The 24003-nt window shown below is 42.1% G+C and overlaps 6 protein-coding genes across 7 annotated transcripts; 3 read left to right on the top strand and 3 right to left on the bottom strand.

Annotated features, from left to right (window-relative positions):
* Positions 1 to 289: 289 nt before the first annotated feature.
* On the bottom strand, positions 290 to 4316 carry LOC108100082 (voltage-dependent anion-selective channel). Its single transcript, XM_017203823.2, has 4 exons — positions 4200 to 4316; positions 1629 to 1948; positions 1131 to 1358; positions 290 to 1060 (listed from the first exon to the last, which is right to left on the bottom strand). The coding sequence occupies exons 2-4, from the start codon at positions 1946 to 1948 to the stop codon at positions 760 to 762; spliced, it is 849 nt and encodes a 282-aa protein (XP_017059312.1). The 5' UTR covers positions 4200 to 4316; the 3' UTR covers positions 290 to 759.
* A 474-nt stretch (positions 4317 to 4790) lies between these two features.
* Positions 4791 to 8756, top strand: LOC108100092 (SET domain-containing protein SmydA-8). Of its 2 annotated transcripts, none has more exons than XM_017203836.1 (4): positions 4791 to 5210; positions 6914 to 7243; positions 7711 to 7937; positions 7996 to 8756. In XM_017203836.1, exons 1-4 carry the CDS (start codon positions 4855 to 4857, stop codon positions 8592 to 8594), a joined length of 1512 nt encoding a protein of 503 aa, XP_017059325.1. In that variant the 5' UTR covers positions 4791 to 4854; the 3' UTR covers positions 8595 to 8756. The 2 variants fall into 2 exon arrangements, with proteins under 2 accessions (XP_017059325.1, XP_017059323.1); XM_017203834.1 differs by lacking the exon at positions 4791 to 5210 and adding an exon at positions 6163 to 6543.
* Positions 8595 to 10892, bottom strand: LOC108100093 (palmitoyltransferase ZDHHC3). The gene is made up of 3 exons (XM_017203837.2): positions 10386 to 10892; positions 9880 to 10323; positions 8595 to 9599 (listed from the first exon to the last, which is right to left on the bottom strand). The coding sequence occupies exons 1-3, from the start codon at positions 10499 to 10501 to the stop codon at positions 9329 to 9331; spliced, it is 831 nt and encodes a 276-aa protein (XP_017059326.1). The 5' UTR covers positions 10502 to 10892; the 3' UTR covers positions 8595 to 9328.
* Positions 10893 to 11116: 224 nt separating this feature from the next.
* Positions 11117 to 12434, bottom strand: LOC108100077 (aurora kinase B). Its single transcript, XM_017203817.2, has 3 exons — positions 12169 to 12434; positions 11399 to 12116; positions 11117 to 11336 (listed from the first exon to the last, which is right to left on the bottom strand). Exons 1-3 carry the CDS (start codon positions 12300 to 12302, stop codon positions 11199 to 11201), a joined length of 990 nt encoding a protein of 329 aa, XP_017059306.1. The 5' UTR covers positions 12303 to 12434; the 3' UTR covers positions 11117 to 11198.
* A 242-nt stretch (positions 12435 to 12676) lies between these two features.
* LOC108100076 (signal transducing adapter molecule 1) lies at positions 12677 to 16183 on the top strand. Its single transcript, XM_017203816.2, has 4 exons — positions 12677 to 13049; positions 13514 to 13791; positions 13850 to 15047; positions 15110 to 16183. The coding sequence occupies exons 1-4, from the start codon at positions 13007 to 13009 to the stop codon at positions 15664 to 15666; spliced, it is 2076 nt and encodes a 691-aa protein (XP_017059305.1). The 5' UTR covers positions 12677 to 13006; the 3' UTR covers positions 15667 to 16183.
* Positions 16184 to 23164: 6981 nt separating this feature from the next.
* Positions 23165 to 23742, top strand: LOC108100013. The gene has a single exon (XM_017203720.1). It carries the CDS (start codon positions 23232 to 23234, stop codon positions 23652 to 23654), a length of 423 nt encoding a protein of 140 aa, XP_017059209.1. The 5' UTR covers positions 23165 to 23231; the 3' UTR covers positions 23655 to 23742.
* Positions 23743 to 24003: the final 261 nt, after the last annotated feature.

Here is a 24003-nt window from a genome sequence, read left to right as displayed (position 1 = left end):
TATTATAAATAAATCTTTCACGTTTAAGTACTTGATAAACTCCACTTCAAAATTATGATTGGTGCAATCCAAACCAAAACGTATTGAATTCTTCAAATCAATCCGATCCCAACGCTGACATCGTTGTATTATTTGCTTCTCAATTTATTTCTCAAGTAAATGCACAACGAAAAGTTAGAGATGGTTAATAAATATGTGGTTTGGGGTTAAGTGTGTCCTAAAATCGCCGTCAGTTTGTTGGAAAAACCCCTGACAGCTACAAAAAAGCAACTCCCCTCGAGCCATAGTATTCCTTTTGAATTTTGTTTTGTATTTTTTTTTTTAATAGGTAAATGTATTTTTACTGTACTTTTGCCAACAACAAATTTGCTAATTTCAATGCACTAATCAAAGCTACATCCAACGACGTCGACGGACTGACCGACCAACCGACCGATCGATCCACCCACCTCCTTGCATCGTTTGTTGGCAGTGTCTCTTCTGCAGATTCGGGTGGCTGGGGGCAGGAAGTGGGGGATGCGGACGCGGATGTGGATGTGATGGCCGGCGACACTGATCCAATCTAATCGTTTAAATGTGCAGATTCTCTGTATATTTGACTGTGTATTACTTTTTGAAGAATATCTGTACTCTTTTATTTTTGCTTGCTCTTGTTGTTACTGCACTTTTGTCTTGCTGCTGTTGTTGTTGTTGTTGTTGGGCGTGTGGGGATGTTAGACAACTTTCAAGGATTCCACGACTGACGGGGAAACCATCAACTTAGGCCTCCAGCTCCAGACCAACACCGATCTTGTGGCCGCCGGCGTTGAAGTTCTTGCCATCGACCAGCGTGGACAGGGTCAGAGTGACTCCGTCGCGGAGCTTCTGCTGGTAGCCCAATCCAACCTGGCTGGCGTTGTTCACCTTGGCACGCACGCTGGCATCGTCATCCAGCTGATATTTGGCGCCGATGGCGAACTTGGTGTTGCTAGTGCCGCTGGCCCACGACAGCTGCACACCCACATCCAGCTTGTCCGAAGTGCGTTGGAAGATCGATCCGCTGAACTCCTGGCCATCATTGCTAAACAGGAGAAAATGAAACCATTAATTTATATTCCTCTTGACCAAAATAGTTGGTAGTAAGTACTTACACAGCTGTGTGCAAGACAAAGTCCTTGGTGGTGTAGCCAAGGGCAAAGTTGTTGGTGGTAAGCTTGGACTGTTGTGTGTCAAATGCGGTCTGGTAGCCGGCCAACCATCCCTGGTAGCCGAGCACGGCAGAGGCATTGATCAAGGGGCCCTTCAGATCAATGTTCACATCCGAATCGGCCTTGACGTTCTCGTGGCCGTAGGCTACCTTGAACTTGCCGTTCTTGTTGCTGTTGAAGGTGGTAAAACAATAAAAATAAGTAATCTGATGCAATCAAATCAAAATGAAGAACGCCACAATTGATGGCAAGATCGTAAAATAAAACTTTAAGACCCAATAAACGTTATTACGAAATAAAACCATGACTAGCAGTGATATTTTTATGGAAAGTTAAGAAAAATTAACATCATTTTAATATATATCAAAAAAACCAACCCTTTAATAGTGTTATCATAATTATATTCTAATCATTACTTTAGATTTCAGTTTTAAATCTTACCCAGACTGGGGAGCGAAGTTGCCCTCCAGGGACAGCTTCAGACCCTCGAGGAGCTGATCCTGGACAGCGACCTCGGTGAAGAGGGTGTTGTCTGTGTTCCACTTCTCGGTGAGGGTCAGGCCATAGTCCTTGACCTTGTACTTGGTCTCCAGGGAGCCGAAGACCTTGCCCGACTCCTGGTTGGAGTGGCCGGCTGTGTTGAACTCGATGCCCGACGAGGTCTTGGTCTTCAGATCAAGCTTCCACAAGCCGAAGTTGTAGCCTTTGCTGAAGATGTCGCGAGCCTGTTTGCCCAAATCGCTGTATGATGGAGGAGCCATCTGGAATAGAGTGGATTTAAGCACGCCGCCAATTAGTTGGTGAATAATCGATAGTAGTGACGATGAGGCTATTTAATGCGAAATCATTTCACTCGCTGGACATTTATTGCGCAAAGCGAATGATAAGTTAAGTGCTGGGGGCTGGTTTAATCTTATCAGCAACATGATGATAATTACATTCTGTTTGACTCAATTTCAAAGCGTTCTATCGCCCCAAAATAAAAGTGAAAAGTATAATTCAGCATCGACATGGGCGAAGAATTTTGCAGGCCATTTCCTCTTTTCTTTTCACTTTGGCTAAATGTCAATTTTGTGCGGCGAAAATAAATAAATCAATTTAAATTAGTGTTCAAGGCAGCCAAAGGCACAGAGTTTTCCAATGAGGCAAAGAAAATTGGCGAGTGCCTGAGAGAGGGGGTCAATGCACGTCTGGGGCCAAAAGAAAGTGACGAGGAAAAGTAGAAAAAGAAAGACACAGAGAAGGAACTAATCGTACTCAATGATTGGTTTTTATGATTTGTGAAAGGGCTGACTAACGTGTGAATAAATTAAGGAATAAAAAAGAAATTACAGTACGCTAACTGCATAAAGGCTTATGTACTTATCCACGGTATGGGTCTTTCGATATAATATATTCTAAATTATTTTAGGGAACTTGAAATGAACTGTTTAATATTTTTCTATCACCTCCGGAATTTGAAAACCCAATTTTAGTAATTCTTGTTTACTCTATTTATTGTCGGCTGCTATTACGCTCTACTCCTAATCAATTGACAAAAGGGTCGGATGATATTTTTCACATGATGTAAAAATATTTGTTACGATGCTCACATCCACCAAGTTATCAATATTATATTAATATCATTTTTTTTAAATTATGAATCAACAAAACTATGCAAAGCTACGTGAGTCGATTTTTTAAGAGCCTTCTAGATCTTTAAATAAATCTATCCCTATTTGTGTGGCCGTGTATGTGGGCATCTATGTTTACGTTTCGTACTTGTTGGCATTAATTGCTGGTCAGTTCATTCCGCTGGGGAAGCGATCATTGACACAGAAGCTAACTGCAAATTTGCAGCCTCTGCTTTGGGCTCTTTTTCGCTGTTTCTATTTGCGTGACGTCAAGAATGCAAGGCAAAGACACGGTGGGGATATTGGACACAGTTCATACAAAGGAAGATATAATTAAAAAAAAAAAAAAAACTATTTCATATGTACATATATTTAAACAATTGAAGTTTTTATGCGCTGTAAAAAAACCTCCAAATAGATTTTCTTTTTTGCAAAATTTTTTTTCTGTGTATACCAAAAGATGCAGTGGTTGGGAAATATCAAACGCGACAGCCAAGGCGGAAAATTATGAAAAGTGGCGTGCGGCAGACAAAAGTCGTTATGGCCAGCAGCCAAACGGGAAATGGGATAAACTTATTCGGATGTCAGGTGATATAACCTGGTCACTAGATAATGAAAAACATCCCATTGTATTCCCTCCTTAAAAAATTGAATTGGCATCTTTTTATGACCTTGACAAGGAGGTTATAAAGTGGGAGGGGGCAGGCACCCCATTTACCCCAGTTGCATAACAGTCAGCGAAATCGATTGGGAAAGCCAAACTACACAGCACGAAAAGGTGTCATACCGAGCAGTATTGATTTTCCAGGTGATGTCACTGCTAGAAAAACTACCACCCACAATCAAAAGTGCACCACCTCACATGACCACAAACAAACAGTGATAAAAGAACAGTCGAGAAAGAGAAAATCTGAAATGTTTATTGAGGGACGAGGTGGGTGGCAACATAACGATAACGAACGGAATTGATCAAAACAATTTAAACGAGAGCGCTACTAACACATTGACTGTGAGTGTTACGTAACAAGAAATTCGCCAGGCACTTTTCCATCGTTTTCTGCTTCTTGTCTTCTATTTTTTCATACGCCGGCTGCCAATGAACTGTATCTGCAGTAGTGTGCGTGTGTATCTTTTGATGTGTGTGTTAGCTGACCGGTAATATTTCTACTTTGATTTACCGTTTATCAATTAATTATTGAGCAAAACACTGATAACAAATTCGATTTTTGTCACCCGAAAAAGATCTCAGCCCTTTCGCGTTCATGCGCGTGTCTACTTGCAATTTTTTCGTTTCGAGGTTATGAAATCACTTGCAGCGAAAATCCCAATTCCCGGTTCTTGGGGGCTTTCCATTGTTTTTTTCTTGTTTGGAATATAGGGTCCATTAGGCTTTACTTACTTTTGATGAGTTTTAGTTTAGTAAAGTGTAATGCGAAACGCAGAGGAACAGAGACACGACAAACGCACACCACAAAATTTTTTTGAAAATTCTGCAGTGTGGCCGAGTGGAGCTGCGGTCTTCCCAAACTTGCAATTTACTAAAAAATCCATATTCTTTAAAATTTGTTTTCTAAACCTTGGAAGGCAGTGGTTCAAGGCTCGAAAGGTTAGCCTCCGCTGCTCTGATACCGTTACAAAAACGTTAAGTGCATTTACGTTATTTAACACAGAAGATTTAAGATTTAATTTAAACTCTCAGTTTTAAGTTTTGTTGCCCTTTTATTGGATAATATAAATATTTCTTTTTGTTTTTCGTAAATATACATTTGTAATTTAATATTAATTCAATTTTTACATTGCTGCAGTTGCAACCTCGTAACAAATGTCCCAAACAATTGCAAACAAATTAACAAATTTTAATATATTTTGACTATTCAACCAATAAGTAAAAAGTAATAAATTACCACCTGGCTCTTTGACAACACTCGATTGTTTGTTTTTATTTATAGAAGTCGCATTATGCACTCGTGCAGGGCGGCAGCTAATCGACCGAGTAAACCGAATCAGATGGGCCTAATCGAGGGCAGTGATTTAAGTTCTTGTGCGGCGACAGCATGCTGAAGGCCCGCCTGGAGGAGGACGCCGTCCTGGGTCGCTACTTGGCCACCTCCTCCGCCGTGGAGCGGGGCGACCTCGTCCTGGAGGAGCTGCCCTTTGCCCGCGGGCCAAAACGGGACAGTGGGATCGTGTGCCTGGGATGCTATCAGTTTCTTCAGTTCGGTGACGATGGTGATTCGCTGGATCGCTGCGAAGTCTGCGATTGGCCACTGTGCGGATCGTGTGCCGACGACGATGACGCCACCGACCATGAAGGAGAGTGCCAGGTCTTCTCCGCCGCACGTGTCACTTTCGCCGGGAATGTGAGCGATGACGGTGTCTGCCCGCAATTAAATTGCATAACAATATTGAGGTTAGTTCGATGGTGCTTCCAGCGGGGTGAGGGTGGTGCTGTGGCATCTCGGGGTTCCGGGGCTTCTGGGGAACCTGTCAGAATATTAGTTTTGGCAGCCGCGGCCCATTTCTCAGAGATCATCGCCTGCCGGTTCGGCAAGCGAAAATTCACGGCGACTACGTCAAGAAAGACGATGGATCATGCACAAAGTAAAGGGCACAGTGGGGTTCATCTCGGATGAAGTAAACAGAATCTTTTTCTGTTTTACTAAAACAAAATATATATTGCACAATTTTTATGTTAATTTAAATCACAACAAATAACCTTTATGTTTACCAAAATCACAAATATCAACGATCGTAAAAACTAAGCTAAAGCTAAATTAAATAACTTTTAACGTGTTAAAATATAGCTTAAAAAATATATTTAGATTTTTTAGATATTTTAATTCACCTATAAGGCAAATTAAAGTATGCTCTCAATATTTTATTTGTTGTATATTATCAACAAATGAATTGCCTAAATTATAATTGTTAACCATTATATAATTATGTATTATATGTTATTCACTAAAGATGTTAATAATCATATATATATGGATACTTAAAAATGAAAACATCTTATCAGTATGTATTATTAATTTGAGTGAATTTTTAAAACTAAAACGCAAGCATGTGAATTATTCGTTTTTGTGTATTTAGTTAATCCACCGCATATTTTATTATATACGTAGAACATATAATATGTACAACTAGACAAGAAAGTCTTAGCAACTCAAGATATGTGATTAGGGTGGACCTCTATGTATTTATAAAATGTATGAATTTGTCTACAGATGAACCTTTATTTCCACTGTGCCCAGCCGATATGATGCTTTATGCCCGAGCAGCCTGAAATTCAGCTGAGTAGTGGGGCATATAGCATCATCTGAGAGGTTGGTTGGCCCAAGATATGAGTTCGGTTAGCCGGCGTCAGTCAGCGAAATGACATCGAATCCAACGCTGTCGGTGAATCGGACGTCGGTTGAATGGAGTCCGCTCTGCGGACGATTTCTGGTGGCCAAGAGTGCGACTCCTGGTCGCGAAATCCTGACCGAGGAACTGCCCTTCGCCCTGGGACCCAAGTGCAATGGACCAGTGGTGTGCCTGGGATGCTATGAACCCGATCCTGATCCCGAAGAGGAGCACTGCCTCGAATGCGGATGGCCGTTGTGCGAGGACTGCTCCCGGAATGAGGATAACCACCATTCCAAGATGGAGTGCAGTGTTCTGAGTGATGCTCGTGCCAGATTCTTTCCTCTGCCCATCGGGAGCAGCCACTGCCCCCAGTTGGACTGTATCTTGCCGCTCAGGTGAAGCCCAGCGGGAGGAACAAAAATAGACCCAGGCAGCCAAATATTTTCGCATTTTTCCGCACATCGGGGGTGTTTAAAGTAATCTCTAGACGTTCGCAAATCGGTTGTGTATAAAACTTGCTATAAAAAGTTTTGCAATTAGTTCATTCAAAAAGTTATCACACATATAAATAATAAATTGTAAAAATGCTAGTTAAAAAATTAATTCAAATTGAATGATCTAAACGTAGCAAAAGTTTAAAATTTATGATCATAGTTAAAGATTAAAGCTGATTGTTTTCCTAACTTATGAGTTATAAGTTCCTGTTTAAAATAGACTAATTTATTAGCAAGCTTTTTAACATTTGTATGTGTTTTCCTCTTTCAGAGTTCTCCTGGCCAAAGAGGAGGATCCCGAAAGATGGGACAGCAAAGTGGCTCCAATGGAGCATCACGAGGAGGAGCGGAAAAAGGACGCTGATTTGTGGCATGCGGATCGTGTGAATATAGCTCAGTATCTGCGGGGTCCTTGCAAACTGGCCTCCCGTTTCAGCGAGGAGCTGATTATGCAGGTCGTGGGAATCCTGGAGGTAAACGCCTTCGAGGCAAGGAGCTCTAAAGGATATCCCCTGAGGTGTCTCTTTCCCTACACAGGAATTCTGGCCCACAACTGCGTGCCCAACACATGCAGGAGCATCTATCCCAGCGAGGGCTACAAGTAAGTAAATAAACATCTCGAGATGTTTTGGCCGAGAAATATGTCAGAGATACAAACATTTTTATTTTTAAAGTTCTAAGAAAAATGGCATCGTTTACAAAAAGTCTAGAATCACATTACACATAACTTTTAAAGACAACAAATCTAAGAAACATAATACAGATCATTATAACGATGATGTTAAAAATGGCTTTCTTGTGTTTTTGAGTTAAGCCAAACATATTTTCAACAATTTACACACGAACATAATTTAAGACTCGTTTAACTTATGAAAACAAATAAGGACTGAGTTATACAAACAACTATGAAGACTTTTTAATATAATGAAGAAAAGGCAAACATATTTGCGATACAAAATTGGTTATAGCAATACCTTAATCATAATAATAAATAAATATTTTAATGTGCCAGTTTTGGAGACATTTTCATGATCATTATTGTAAACTCTTAATTGTTTTCGCCGATAGAATCCGCCTGCGTGCCATGGTGGACTTGGAGGAGGGTCAGCCCCTCCATCACAGCTACACTTATACCCTGGATGGCACTTCCCAGAGACAGAACCACCTGAAGCAGGGCAAGTTCTTCAGCTGCAAATGCGATCGCTGTCTGGATCCCACAGAACTGGGTACACATTTCTCCAGCCTAAAATGTGGCCAGTGTGCAGAGGGATTCCAAGTGCCCAGGGAACCCACAGGTGCGCTCTTCAGTTACCAAATTCTGTTACCTTATCAAGTCAGAACTTTACCTTTTAGAAACGGACACCAGTTGGATCTGCAGCAGCTGTGGCGCCACCACCAGCAACACGGAGGCGCAGAAGATGCTTCAGTCCCTTCAAGCCGAAGTGAATGCGGTGCAATCCCTGGAGAATGGAGCCAAGCGGCTGGAGGAAGTGGAGCGCCTGCTGCGCAAGTACAAATCCCTGCTCCATCCACTCCACTACATCGCCACTGGTTTGAGGCAACTGCTCATCGAGATGTACGGCAGGGTGAAGGGCTACGAGATGGTCCAACTGCCGGACCAGAAACTGGAGCGTAAAGCGGAGCTCTGCCGGCAAGTTCTCCGGGTGCTGAACACCTTTGAACCAGGTCTAAGTCGAACTCGAGCTATGAATCTCTATGAGTTGCACGTTCCACTAGTGCTCCTTGCCAAAAGTGGTTTTATAGCCGGCAAACTAAAAGGCGGAGAGCTGCGAGCCCGCCTTGTGGACGCCATAGATCTCCTCACGGAATGCGTGGAAATCCTGGAGTTCGAGGACAAGAGCTCCCAGGAGGGAGTCCTCTGCGGCGTGGCCAAGCAAGCCCTGCAACAACTAACTCTTAGCGTAGAAGGCCTGGGCAGCGAACTGGATTAATTACTTATGCATATCGGTTAGCTTTATTGGGAACAACTGTTCAAGGGGCACAATTTGCGGATGACGGTGTTACATTCAAAATCTTGTTAGTGCTGGTTGATGGTCGTGAATGTCAAAAAAACAATAAACTACAACTAAAGAAGGTGATTACAAACATTACAATCTATTGCTGCACAGTATTTTATACGAGTGTTTGATCTCCTTTGTTTACTTGGTTTTTGGTATATGCGTCTATCTTCGGGTTTATCGTAAATGCTTTCTTAAGGACTTATACCCTAGCTCGGTACATAGCTATTTTAGTATTGTATACAATTGAGATTTTCCTACGTCTCATATCAGAATGTGCTGCTTAGTTGGATACTGGTAAAAAATACCACGGGTGGCCGAAGATTTCATTGGTGTTCCGTTGACATCGGTGTACCAATAATCTACGCATGCATTTCTAAACAAGCGATTGCAAAAAGTTCCTTATAAAATAGCCATGTTCATTTTGAGTATGCTCCTGCTCCTGCTTCCTTTATATTTATAATTTCAAACGATTATAAACTAAAGCATAAATTAAGTGGAATCTGCATATAATACACAATACGATTTACGAATCAATTTGACTGGCTGCGGGTGGGGAGGCTGATTAAAAGAAAATCACACACAATAATTAAAAACTAAAAACACTCGCGGGCCGCCTTGGCCGCACAATAAACACAAGGACAAAATACAAAGAATATTCCCGGACCCTAGACCTCGTGGCTCAAAAGAGGCGTGTCGTGGTAGCGGGAGGCGTGGTTCAGACTGGTGCAGGGCAGCAGCCACAGGGCCGGATGCCCACGTCCAAATACATCCGCCAGCAGCTGGTACTTGCGCCGATTGGGCCGGTAGGCGCCCTTCTGCTGTATCGCCTCCACGGCCGTCTCGTCGTACAGAATCGCGTGCAGCTGGTCCACCATGATGGCCGTTACGAAGAGGCCAAATAGTGCCGACACCAGCATTAGGATAACCGAGTGAATCCTAAAAGGAAACAAGTATTATACTATTTGCAAAAGAGAAATGTTTCATGCGTAAGTCAGGAGTGTCACAATAATATCTTTCTACCGTTGGAACTCGATATAAAAAATATCAATGACACACCTGAATACGAAATATAGTTATTTTCCAGCTAAACTAACAAAGATTTTACTCTATCTGACAATGCAATTGAAATTCTACTTTGTATGCAAATCATTCCAGCCCAAAAAAGGCTGCAGGTTCCCCTTTTGTAATGGCGGACCACCTCCTCTCTAAAACTTACATTCGCAACTGGGTTTCGATCACGTTCTGGCTGCACTCCTCGCAGGGCCACACCCACGAGCCGACGATAAGGGCGATGGAGTAGAGCGACAGCAGGGCCACGTAGATGAGGAACTGCAGGAAGTACTTCTGGTTGCGCTCGCCCACGCAGTTGTTGATCCAGGGGCAGTGGTGGTCCATGCGTCGGATGCACCGCTTGCAGATGCGACAATGGTGGGCGCGCGGCGGCCTGTAGGTTTCGCACCGGGTGCACACGGTCCACTCGCTGCTGTGGCCGTTTCCGGGCGCCGGATTGTTCTTGTTGGTGGTGTGCAGGTCGGAGAAGTCCAGTCGGTTGGCGGGCAGGGGCACGGTGCCGGGATCGGAGAACACCGCCTTCGAATGGGACATGGCCAGCAGGAAGACGACGGTGTTGAAGAGCACCACATGGAAGGACATCCACAGACTAGGAAAAGGTGTTGAATCATTTGATATGGTTTTTATTGAGTGCATCACTTGATTACTCACCTGCCCGGCATCGTAGTCAGGATGATCCAGCGAATGACCACATAGTCCGCATATAAAACTGCGCCGTAGGTGACCACCAAGCAGGCGATGCCACAGGGATCCCGGATGAAGACCATTGCTAGGTTTTATTGCACTGACCGGGGTATTATTGCCTCTTCCCACCTTTTTTTTTTTTTTAATTCAATTAGAAACCGAAGGGGCTGATGTTCGTAGCCCCCTCCCCCAGAAAATCAACGGGCGAAAAATAACAATTGTTGCTGTACTTCCTCGACGCTTTGAATGGCCCTTGATCCGTTTCTGGTCGAGATTTTAGGCTCCTGGTGACGGTAGCCTCGTCTGCCGCACTTTTCCCACTCACTGGTGGGTGCACAATTCACAAATCGAGCGTTTCATTGACTTTTTACGGGTTTATTTTACGCTTGAAATTGTCATTTATTTATTTAGGGTGACCGTTCGCTAGAAGCGCGAAAATATTGCACTGCCCATTGAAGGGAAACCGCCAGCGGTCATAGATGTAGCGCACATAGATTGAGAAGGGATCAAGTAAGAGGATAGTATGAGAAAAAAAACAATAATTTTGACAGAAAATATTGTTTTTATGGTAAGCAAATCTTGCCTACTTGATCGCATAATTTCATGTTTTAATATTATACCTCTTTTAGCAAACAATTTATAAAATTTTAAAGGTATTTAAATATCTGAAACATTTAAAAATACCAAACTGCAGGACGTTTTTTTAATTGCTTAAACCGTTTATTTAACATTAAAGTAGAATTGTAAAAAAGTCGTTAAAAAATTCAAGCTCGAAACCATTTAGTTTCTGGCCGTGTTCTCCTTCCCGCGCTTTCGTTTCTCGAGCTCCATTTCCCTTAGGGCCATTCCCTCCTTCACCCAAGGATGCGTCATAACTTCCACCAAGGTGATACGGCCAGCGCTCTGCTTGCGGAGGAGCTACAAGGAGTAAACCAACGTTAAGCAATGGGTTGACACCTTGATAATTTCCCACTTCTTACCCCGCCAATGAGTTCCTTGCAGCCCTTCGACAAATACGATGGATAGGCGATTTCCATGCGTCTGATCTTGCTGTAGGTGCTCTCCGTGCTGTTGGATTCAAAGGGTGGACTGCCGACAACAAACTCGTAGCACAGAATGCCCAGGCACCACTGATCAACCGAGTCGTCATACGAATTTCCATCCACCATCTCTGGCGGCAGATAATCCAAAGTGCCGCAAAGTGTCCTCCGCTTGTTGTTAGGAGTGTGCGCAGACCAACCAAAATCGGCCAGCTTTAGATCATCGGTGCTGGTCAGCAGGATGTTCTCCGGCTTTAAATCGCGATGGATTACGTTGTTCAAATGACAATAGTTCAGGGCGTTTGCCACCTGGTAGGTGTACTTAGCGGACCTCGGTTCATCGAATCGGTTATTGGGTGCTCCGCGCAAGTGTTTAAAAAGCTCTCCTTCTGAAGCGATTTCCAAAGCAAGGTATATTCGGCTCTCGTCGTGAAACCAAGTGAGCAAGCGCAGAATGTGTGGGTGCTTCAGTCGAGACTGGATCTCGATTTCACGCAGAACCTGGCGTTGCACACATCCTTTGCGGAGCTCCTCCTTAAACATGACCTTCATGGCCACCAAATAATGGGAATGCCGCTCCCGGGCCAAATAAACGCGTCCAAATTTACCACGTCCCAAGTGAGCGCCCATTTCGAAGTCACGGGCACTCCAGTCGTACCTAGGGAAGCCAAATTGAGATGCGGTCTTTTTATTTTATTAATAAAACATACGATTTTCCATAGGCGTCGTGGGACATCATCTTGAGGCACATATTTTTGATCGGCTCCTGGTGCTCCTCAGGCACTTTTGTCAGCAAGTGCGGCAGATGGTTGCGGTTAGCGTGCTTTGTACGGGAAAGCGTCATGGCGCTTCTTTTTAAATTATTGTTTATCAACAATGAAGGAAATCGAATATTTTTATTTTATTTTGTATTTTTCCTTTCGGCGTCTCTTTATTTGCGCGTTTTTTTCGAATGCTGCGATTAATGTGGCCGCATGCTACAATTAACTTATTCAGTGACTTTTCACCAAAACTGACGAACTCCTGTAAATGTTACTATGACTATCGAAATAAATGTTAAGCAGAATTAAAATATTAATAGTTTTTAAAATTGGGGTCACTATGACTTAGAAGTTAGTAGTACTTAACCTTCTAGATATTTGGTAAAATGTTTCACTTACCAGTCACAATACTCCAAGAAACAAACACCCCTAACCAAGATATCGATATTTCACTTTTTCCTGAATTCAAGCCAACTGGTCACATTTGCCATTAGTCACTTTTTTACACAATAAACGTAAATTAATCAAGTTACTAGTTCTTTTTGCCGTTTAAAGCAAGACAGAAGAAAGTATAGCAGCGAGAAAGATATTAAGAAATCGGGATAATCATTTCCGAAGGCAATAGCAACTCGAAAACCTTTTTTTAGGCGGCGTGACGCACCGAAAATCGATTGGACAGGAAAAACAATAGGGGAAACCAGACAAAGATTGTACTGATTTAGATTTTATTGACCCCGAAGCAGCGGAGATTGTTTTTAGGTAGCTGCGCGTTTGTTTGGTCATAAAGATGGGAATCTTTGGGCAGTCGTCGCCATTCGATGCCGATGTGGGTGAGTATAACAACAGACGATTGGTTTTGCTGATTGCTGGAGGCGCAGTTTCCAATTGGACTGCACATCGGACCATTGCATTTCATAGTTTTCTATTCTTATCTAGGGGTTTTAACCCTCGCGAACATAACCCCCATTACCCTGGAAAACCGATTCCCAATTAAACAGACAACAAAGAAAGTCATGTGAGAGATGCTGTGCGCAGCTTTCAATCGTTCGTTGAACTTCTTATTGGAGTTTTTTTCCTCGTCTGGCAGTCGCTGACCTTGAGTGACGTAGGCAGACCACCACCCCCTTTTTCTTCCGCAAAGTCACCCCCTCTTTTAATGCAATTTAGCAGGCCATATTTGTATTGATTTTCTTTTATTATTGCAATCAGTCTTATCTTTGTTATGGCATGAGTCAGAACTCGATTTCTATTCAACTGATAAGCTAATTCGTTCTTTTGTTTAATATCTTTATAGAAAAAGCCACCAGTGAGACCAACACCAATGATAACTGGTCTTTGATCCTGGATGTGTGTGATAAGGTTACTACTAATCCCCGTTTGGCAAAAGATTGCTTGAAAGCGGTAATGCGCCGAATGGGACACACCGATCCTCATGTGGTGATGCAGGCTATTACTCTACTGGATGCTTTGTCCAACAACTGCGGAAAACCTCTTCACCTAGAGGTGGCTTCCAGGGATTTCGAGACCGAGTTCCGTCGACTGTTGGCCAAAGCACAACCCAAGGTTTCCGTGGTAAGTAAATAGAAACTAATTCAGTGAAACTCCCTTCTAAATCTATATTATTCCTCAGAAAATGCGACAAGTGCTCAAGAACTGGGCTGAAAACGACTACAAGAACGACCGGGAGTTGGACTTGATACCCGCTCTCTATGCCACGCTGCGCCAAGAGGGCTACGACTTCAAGAACCTAGGCGATAAGGCCAGCAAGACGGTCGCTGAGAAGGCAGCCGCCCTTCCCAAGGATCCGAATGTGGTGAGCAGCCAGCAGGAGGAGGACGACATTGCCAAGGCCATCGAATTGTCGCTGAAGGAGAACAAGGGCAGTCCGAAAACGGGAAGTGCTGCTAGTGCCGGTACCACCAGTGCCTATCCTTCGTTGTATCCCTCTTTCGGTGGCGCTGGAACCTCCAGTGCACCCGAGGCAAACCCCACTCCTGCTCCGGAACCGAGAAAGGTACGCGCCCTGTACGACTTCGAGGCGGCGGAGGAGAACGAACTGACCTTCTTTTCGGGCGAGATCATCCATGTGCTGGACGACAGCGATCCCAACTGGTGGAAGGGCTACAATCAGCGCGGCGAGGGTCTCTTCCCCTCGAACTTTGTCACTGCCGATCTGTCTGTGGATCCCGAGCGCCTGGACATCAATCAGCAGCATAAGACAGCCGCTGCCGGAGGGCAAAAGGAACTGGACTCCGCTGCGGCGCTGCAGCAAAAGACTGAAGCGGCAGCTGCTGCCGCCGCTGCTCAGCCCGTGCAGATCGACGAGTCGAAGATCGATCGACTGCTGCATCTGCTGCACGAGGCCAATCCCGAGGATCCCTCGCAAGATAGTGATGAGATGCTGCAACTGGAGCAGGAGGTCCACCAGATGGGTCCGCTGATTGATGCGGAGTTGGAGCGAGTGGATCGCAAGCACGCCCAGTTGACGCAACTGTCCAGTGACCTCGTGGATGCCATTAATCTCTACCATACCTTGATGCGCGACGATCGTGTGGCGGCTGGTCAGTTCGCCGCTGCTGGTGGATTCATGCCCGGACTGGCTGGCTTTCCGGGTGCCGCTCTGTACGGAGCTCCAGGTTATCCCGCAGCTGGTGGCTTTCCTCCGGCCCAAAACTATCCGGGAATGCATTCGCTGCCCTATGGCGCCGTTCAAAATCCTCCCGCTGGTGCTCCATCGCAGGCCCCTGGAGCTCCCGGTGGCTATCTGGGTCAACCGCAGAGTCAAGTGCCACTGCCCTATCAGAATGGACATGCGGCACAGATGAATTGTGAGTATAAAGCACGTTTCGAAAGAAATGTTATGATTTTCATATGCAATCACATTTTCCAGCGCTGCCACCTCATTTGGCTCAGCCGGCTGCCCCTGGACAAGTTCCCCAATCTATTTACAACTCTCAGCCCACTCCTGTGACCACCCAGCAGCAGCAGCAGCAGCAACCGCTGGCCCAGCCAACACCACAGCATCCCCAGCAGGCACCGCAGCATCCCCAGAACAGCTACCACATCGACCCCCAGTCGCAGTACGCGCAAGTTCCGCCCGCAGTAACGCAACTCCAGCAGTCGCAACAGCCGCCAGCTCCCCACGTTTACATGTCGCCGCAGCACCAGCAGCCGCCGCCTCCGCAGGGATACCAACCAGGACCAAATCTGTATGCGCCAAACGGATCGCCGGCCGTCAATCCGCAAAGTTACATGTCGCCACAGCCGCCGCAGCATCAGCAGCCCCAGGCACCGCAGCAGCACCCACCACACGATCAGTTTAGTCAGCTGCACCAGCAAATGGCGGCCATGTCGATGGCCGGAGGCCCGCCCGTTGGCGCTCCTGGCTACCACATGCAGAACGATGCTGTCAAGAACAACATTCCAATCTACCAGCAGCAGCGGTAAAACCGCTGGATTTAAATAGAGCCCTTCACCTGGTTTGCTTAGTTTGCCCAAACCGAACTATGTGTCCTAATTTGTCGAAAAAGATGCAAAATGTATGTTAATTTCGGATAACTTTCTCATGAACGGAAGTTGTCACATCTCTACTTTGTATATTTAATGAGGGGCAAACAAAAAGCAATTTTCAGGAACCAAAAATTTTGTTAATCCTTTAAAAAGAATGAAAGAAGCCAAATTAATTTAAAAAGTGTACCCTCACATTTTTCGTTTTTTATTTGTAATAACATTTGATTTTGGCCAAAACGTTTTGCATCCAAACAATGTATTTTTATGGAAGAAAGGGAAACGAGTCAAAAACGATATATACCATATAAATATTCTATATTCAACGCCCTGTATAACTTTGTATTTAGTGAAGGAGAGATAACTATTATGTATTATGTTTATTGTACGGTTTATGATATGATAAAAATAACGAAACGAATCACATTCATTAAAATCATAAAAATATACTAAGAAACCCACGTCTTCAATAATTTTAAGGAGAAGACTGAAATACCAATTTATGGTCTAGTTATCATCTTCAGTCTTTTCCAGCTTGAGCGTTCGGAAAGAAACACTTTCAGTCGGTAATTAAATTTTATTTTCTGATTCTTTACTGATTTTCTGCTTATGCCTAGTCATCGCTTCTGCAAAATGATTTATATGTTTAGCTAATGAATTCAAAAGCTATTTAAAGCCTATTACAAATTTATTTAGTTTTGTGTTTGATGAACAGTACTAATATTTAGTTCCTTGCAATTAAATTTAGTTTTTTAAAAGACTTGACATTGAGATTATGAATCAGAATCTTTGTCCCAAAAAAAACACGAGTATTTGATATATATATTATTTTGCAAAGACAGCATTATTAATTAAAAAATAAACATAATAAAAATGAAAAGCAATCATAGAATCTCAAATTATTTTTTCTGTTCTTTTTTGGATGCAAAGCAAAGCAACAAACTAATTTTAAATACTCACATTTTTTTAGACTTCAATCAAAGTTGAAATAACTGTTAACAATTCCCTTTAGATGTTGTCTAAGTCAACGTGGTTGGCTTCAATCAACTTGTCCCGTCCACTTTTAGTGAGGAAACCAACATCCGTGCGTGTCAGTGCACTTTTCAGATGGGATTCCAATATATTTCAAACAATCCTTGCCACATGCCAATGTCTCGCATGCCAGCTAACATGCAACAATTCAGCAAATTCCCATCCGGCGCTCAATGCACAAATGTCCCATGAAATAAACTGTCAAAATGGGAGACAGTCTGAGCCTGGTAAATAGAAAACGTCAATAAATGCGAGAATGTCACAGGATCCGAAAAACAGGGCAAAAGACAGGAACGAACAGGTTATGCAAATATTTGTTGATTTCTATGCCCTGATAGTTGCCGCCTGGCTGCCTAACTGCAGAAATGTCAACAAATGCAGGGGATATTTTTTAAATTAATTGATTTTGCTGCCCTTGTGTCCTTCGATGATAGTGGGTGGTGGAGTAATTGGGTGGCGTGGGTGTGGGCGTGGGAACACCTGCATCTTGTTCGTCCTTTGCCCTTGGGCAATGCAATTGTGTGCTGTTTGTTGCCTTTGTGCAGCAGCTTCCGTTCGTCGTCAACTTTGATGCCGTTTTGCTCAGTTTCGTTGTCGATTTGATTATTCCGCCGGGTGATTTGCATTTTGTGCCGTGCTCCGCTGCATCCTTCACGTCGGATGGCATTAATCAGAAACAACTGGCTCAAGGACGACCCTTCAACCCATCGCCCATCACCCATCGCGCGGAAAGGATCTGTCTGCTCCTGCTGCCTGTTTTTTCACGTTTTTTTCGGGGCTTTTCCTCCTGTTTCAACACTTGGCAATAAAATCAAATGATGCGGGCATCGTAAAGCTTCGCGCCCTTCGCGTTTTCTATGTCGTAAAAGTCGACACGTTACCGTTATTGCGTTATGTATCGTATTGCCATTTTTGTCCCCGGCCGAAAATATTCCCATGGACCGCGGACCATGTGGCCCAAACCCTGACTTTTTGGCCCAGCGATTGTGGCTTTTAAAGCGGCATAAATGATTCCCTTTTTCAGCTCTTCATTCGCTGTCAATGGCTCAAAATATTTTCCCGCCATGCGGGAAAGCGGTGAAAATCTAATAAAAAAAATTGTCGGAAAAACCGTGCCGAAATGGGGTAAAGAAAAAATATTTATGGCTATTTGCTTTTGATATTTATTCAATGGTCTATTGTTTGCCGATAAGCTGTGAATAGTTTTTTGGTTTGTTCAGTTAGTTTTTTTTTTAGACGTTGTTTAGTCAACAGTTAGTTAGGTTGTGAAAAATGTGAAGTATTTAAACGGAAAAAATGAATGAACCCAAAATAGTTATTTTTGTTCGAGAGTTAAATCTTTACCAGTTTAACAAAAAAGTGGTTTTTATTTCTACTTAAACGTCAACCGTTTTTGACAATTGAAAAATCGTGTGGAGTATTGGGAAACATTTTCGCAAACGCTCCAGTGCAATTTTCTCAGCATATGAAAGTGGCATGTGAACTGGCAAAGACTATTTATTATTCGCATTTTCACATTTTCCACAAGGTCACAATGTATACTGTTTTAAATCCTTCAAACGTCTCGTTTTCGTTCAGTTTTTTTTTTCCAAGGAAACTTAGTTTAAATCTATCTATGATGAGCTTGCAAAGTTTGCCAAAGAAAAACTTTGTTTTTAATGGAAAGTGGTTGGGAAAACTACGCACATAAAATAATATCCGCTTGATTGGGATCGTTTGTCATATATTGCTGCACTTTTAGTTTCTTTCTTGTCTATTTATTCTTGTATATTTGCATAAACTAAGCAAATAAATTGATGTTTGCAATAAACAAGTTGATTTCCAATTTCTTAAATTTAATGCAGGCAAAAACCAGCAAGATGTGTAAACAAAATTCGCAAAGCTGTTTTCCCAGAAGGAAAAGAAAAAACGCAAGCAAAATGCCTAAATGAAGGCGTGTATAAATTTGCATACTCTTTGTTCTGTTTTCCCTTGTCTTGTGTTATTTCCTTTTTTTTTTTCGTCATTTTCATTTGGCACAACACACATTGGGCTCGCATTCCATGTGCTTACCTTGCCTCTCCAGTTTATCATGCATTAATTAACGATTCAATCCAACTTCCATGGCAGCTCTCTTGAGTCGTGCGAACAGCGCACACAAACTTGAGCGAACGGTTTGCACTGCATTTGGATAAGTTGTACTTGAGCCACACTACAAATATCCAGAAGTGGGGAAAGTGGCGAAAGTGGGCGGTGGGTGGTTGGCAGTGATGCCGAGGTCTATTCAAGGTTGGCTTCACAAAACGCAAATATTGTTTTCAGCAAGTCACTTTAAAGACTACAGAAATATTAATTTACTACATTTTTAAGGGTAACCTAACTATTAACTACATTTATAATGCTAACATATTGTCTTCAAAAAGGTTTATCTGCCGTAAAAATGCCAAAAGAAATATTGCATTCATCCTCAAAATGCATATAACTCTATTACTACAAATGAACAGTTTTAAAACAAACAAACGTAAAGAAAAAACTTTTGCAATGCAAAAAATTTATTTAAATGACTAAGTTTTAAAATACTGTTTTTTAAGTGTGACCTTTATTTTTTACCCCGCTCCTCCTAGTAATTACTAAAAGTAAGTACCGTTCGGTTAAGTGCGTAATGGCCAACACTACTTCTGGGCGGCGAATTGTGGGTGGGCTGTAGTTTCTAAATCACAAACACGGGCACACACTCATTCACGCAGTTGCATATTGACTCCCGTTGAAGTTGAGCGCGTGATTGAGCCAATGAGTGATTGGAGAGCTGTGAATGATTGAAAGCCTTTGTCTGAGTGTAATTTAATTAAACAAATCAAAGTTGTGCGCCGACTGGGAGGCGCTGCTGTGCCATCCGAGTGTTTTTCTGTTAATTGAAAATACGTTCAACGAACGCGAACAAATATGCCGACAGTTGGAAATGGAAGGGAAGGGGTTTTGGGCTTGGGTTTTGGTTTTGGGGTGGCTGCTTTTCCCGGCCTTAAATAATTAACGAGGAAATTCGCATATTCGTTTGGCTGAATTCCCTCCACTGCCGCCTTTTAGGCAGTTTATTATACTTCACTTTTTGCCTGAATTTGTGTTTTGTAATTGTGTTTGTTATCGCGTTCTATTTGTGTTTAATTATTTGCACCATCACCTCGACGAAATGTAATAAATATAAAATCAAATACTTATGCATGAGGTGTTTTTCTGTGGTTCCAGACGAAAATAAGTGCTGCAAAAACGGCAAAAGTTGTTATGCTCACTTACAAACATACTCACTTGCAGTCTAAGTACTTTGCTTAATTAAAATTTGTAAACAATAAAATGCTTTTTGTTTCTGGGCAAATAAACAATAACAAAGGAAAACAAAAGAAAATGTGAAACTTTTGTTGCTCTGTTTGCCAAACTGGTTAAGAATTCGTTCATTTAAAGTTGACAACTTAAAGCGAGAGTTAAAAATGTATTAACAAAAATATTAAAAATTGTTTTTTTTTTATTAAACTTTAACTATAAACTTTATTAATCCAAATTTATGAGGATAATTAAAAAACGATTTCTCAGATTTCTTTTTTATTTGTTATATACTGTAAACAATAGTAATAAACTTAATATACTGTGGATAAATGGTACAATACTATTACTACTATGACTTTTTTAAATTGAGAACAATTTGCAATAATTTATTATTCTAAATCATCAGCTCTCCTTAACTTTCATATGTCGCTTTTCTTAAAGACGTTTGTGTTTGAAGAAAACTTTAGCATTGTTTCGCAGGATTCTGTTCATCCTGTTGTCCTGCGAGCGGCTAACACGCTTGCCGAACGAACACGATAACTTGGCTTTGATGCATCCAGCCACTTGCAGCTGCCGTTGACACATTTTCCGCCCACACACACACACACACACACATACAAAACGGAGTCATTAGGAAAGTGAGGGAACAAAAGAATTTGTTGGCCCGTTCTGCAGCCAGCCGCTTTATTGAAAACTTATTCGCCAGCAGGGCTGCAATTAACAACAAGAGAAGTGCAACAAAAACAGCAAAAACAAGAGCAACATCAGCGGGAAAAGTAAAAGCAGGCAAGAGTTTGATGCACGAGTAGATGGCGACAAAGTGGATTTAATGCCGAAAGGGTCCAAGGCAAGTAAGTTTTATGCAAATTGCATATAGCATATATACACACCCAGTGGACGGGGCGCAAAAAAGATAAATTACTTTTAAAGTGCGCAGAGGCAGAAATTGCTATCCTCCTTCTCGGTTTCTCGGTTCTCATTTCCCAGTTCCCTGGGTTTTTCCGAAAATTCCGGTACTACGAAATGCAAATGGAGCTTTCCCTGCACTTCTCGTACTTCTGATGATGACTTTCTGATTTGCTTTGGCAAAACAAGTTTCACATGTGCAAGTTTCTAGATAGTTTTGCCCTTTGGGCTTTTCTGTTTGCCAGCTGTATATTATTTGTTAATTGATATGTCGCAAAAAGTTTACGCCTTCTATTTCTGTGTGTGTTGGTGTGCGTGTGTGTGGGTGGTAGTCCATTTGTTATAAAAGTTTGTAATGCCCGAATCATTGCAAAGCTTTTAAAAATGGCCTGGGTTTCCTTTCATCGATTGGCAAATTCGTTGGTTTGCTTTCATCAAAACCACTTTACATTCTCGCCCATAAAAGCCATATATTTTGCCTTAAAGTAATCACTTTATAATTTTACATATGGCTGCAGGGCAGGAATAATCAAATTGTGAAGCTAGAGGGAACACCGTTTGCCCGGAAAAGTTACTGGACAAGGTGCCGGTTGAACTTCGACCCGGGATTTCTGTCGACCCAAGCAAAAAGCCGGTAAAATAACGCCAGGAGTGGCAGAAATTCTGGGAGGAGCACAGGTGCAGCTGCTCTGCATTCGGGCTTGTTTAACTATTTTCTATTCATTTATGCATTTTGCTAATAAAAATTTCATTTTTGCTTAACTAAGTGAAACGAAAAGGTTAAAGGCTGTGAGGCAAGGCAAGGAATCCAGGGAAACGGTCTGCGAACAAAGGAGGCTTTTATCTTGGCCGACTGCTGTTTGGTCAAGCCTTTCCGCCAGTACAGTGGCCACTGGCTACAGTGGCCAGTTATAATAAAAACGAAATCACTTGGAGTGTAATTTCGTATTCCTATCGGACACAGAAATTATTTGGCCAAGAGCTCTGGCACTGTACTTCCGCTTTTGTGCCCGTTGTCTTGTTGCCCAGATAACATTTCCGTCATTCCCTTTTGTTGCTCCCCTTTTTAGTTCCTGTTTGTTTGCAAACATTTTTTAAATTGTTTGCTGTAATTTGTTTCCGGACCCGAACAACAACCAAAAGAAAAAAACAAAAAATAGGCAAATGGCCTTTGCGCCATTTTTGCGATAGTAGTGGGTGTTGGCCAGGCTCGCCTTTCTTTTGGCCAAAAACGTACTAGCAATATTTGCAGCAGTCGTTGTGTATGTTTTATGATTAAAAAATTATAATTTCGATGTTTGTCTCAGCACGTTTGGTCCTTTTTTATGGTTTGTTTTTTTTTTGTGGCGGCAACAGCTGCGGGTAAATATCCTTTCACCTCTCCCCACTCCACAATTAATCGGCCACGCCCCCCAGACAAACGCCCACTATCCAAATCAACCTCTGCACGTCCCCATAACATTTATTAGTTTCACTTTTTTGCCGGGGATTTATGGCGGATTCTGTGTATCTATGCAAATGTTTTACATCTGTGTCACCCAAACGCGCGATTTTGCAGACGGGAATGAAAATATTTTTGTTTGCTTGGCTTGTTGCTGCTCAATTATTAACAATTACACCGCTTTCCCATTTAACCAGTTGAAATTGGGTAAAAGATCAAATTGGGACCAATCAGTTATTTATTTTAATTATTTTGTGTAAATGAAATATCAATTACAAGGTTTATTTGGTTAGAAATACAGAGAGATATGTTTAAATAAATTCAGTTTACTTTATGAAAATCCCCGCTTGTTTACGTGTTGACTTAATTTGACTTGAATTCGTCAACTTTTAATTCCAACAAATATTTGTGGGCAAACATTGACGTCATTTCTAGTCTAATTCCGAACAAACCGAAAAATAATCAAGTAAAAAATAAAGTTTGCGGCTTTAGTGGCAGCGTGCTGCACTCAAAAGCAATCGAAAGTCACGTAGCATAGTGACTCAAAGTTTATTATTAAAGTAGAATAACGAAAAATAATTTGCAACGCAAATAGTGAAAGTGGTAGGACAATCTAAAACTCAATTAAACTCGTAATTTCACAAAAAGTTATAATTTGATAAGTTTCCGGTTTTAAATTCGCTGCAACTGAACTGTCATTTGAAGAACCAAGCACAAATCACGTAGAAATGTTTGAACAGTTGGTATGGTTTTTCAGTTCAAAATCAAATTTGCTTCAGCACAGTCGCGAATCCGAAGAAAAAAACTCCAACGATATTTTCTAAAAATCATGAGTCATCAATCTATTAAATTGCTTATTTTACTCAGTTTTTCTTTTCATTTTGTTGAACTTCAACTGGTTCCCTTTTCCGATCCCGAATCTCTGGCAGAGAACGAGATATTTTACCCAGAGTTGGAGGACCACTTGGATTGGAGTCAGGCCAACTGGAAGCTGGTGATCCCGTGGCTAATGGAACGCCAGCAGCTGCGTTTTTGCTTTGCGTTGGCCAAATTTGATGAGCGACTGGTGCCCGGAACAGCCTGCCAGGCCATTTTGGCCAACGGGCCGCCAATGGCCAACTGCGACATTGGCAACATCGAGGATCTGACCATGACCATGCGATATGCCTTCGGGGGAATCCTGCTCGATACGTCGAGAAAGTGCCGACCAGGATTGGTCCTTTTTGGAGTTCGCTGCAGGCGAATGGCGTAGTTGAGAGAAAGCCTTTGGCAAGGTTTTATTATTTTAAAAATTGGTATTCAATTTGACCATTAAAGCAGAAAACTTTATAATGTTTAAATTTATAAATTACTCTTAAGCGCTTTAAAACAGTTTTAAATCATGAACTACGTCAATATATATTATCTTTTCATATAAGAAGTTGAGGAGCTATCAGTTTTTTTATAAATTATTGAGTAAGAGCCATAAAGTATTTAATTATTTTATTTTTATTTTCTCAAAACAACACAAAAATTTGTGAAAGATTTAATTTTAACACTTTTTTGACCATTTTGAGGTGCAGTTCAATTTGAATTTATATCTTTTTATTTTAATGTCTGTA

Source organism: Drosophila ficusphila, unplaced genomic scaffold (genome assembly GCF_018152265.1).
Source record: "Drosophila ficusphila isolate 14025-0441.05 unplaced genomic scaffold, ASM1815226v1 contig_855, whole genome shotgun sequence".
NCBI lineage: Eukaryota > Metazoa > Arthropoda > Insecta > Diptera > Drosophilidae > Drosophila > Drosophila ficusphila.
Note: the sequence above shows the minus strand (reverse complement) of the source record. Positions and strands in the feature narration are given on the sequence as shown.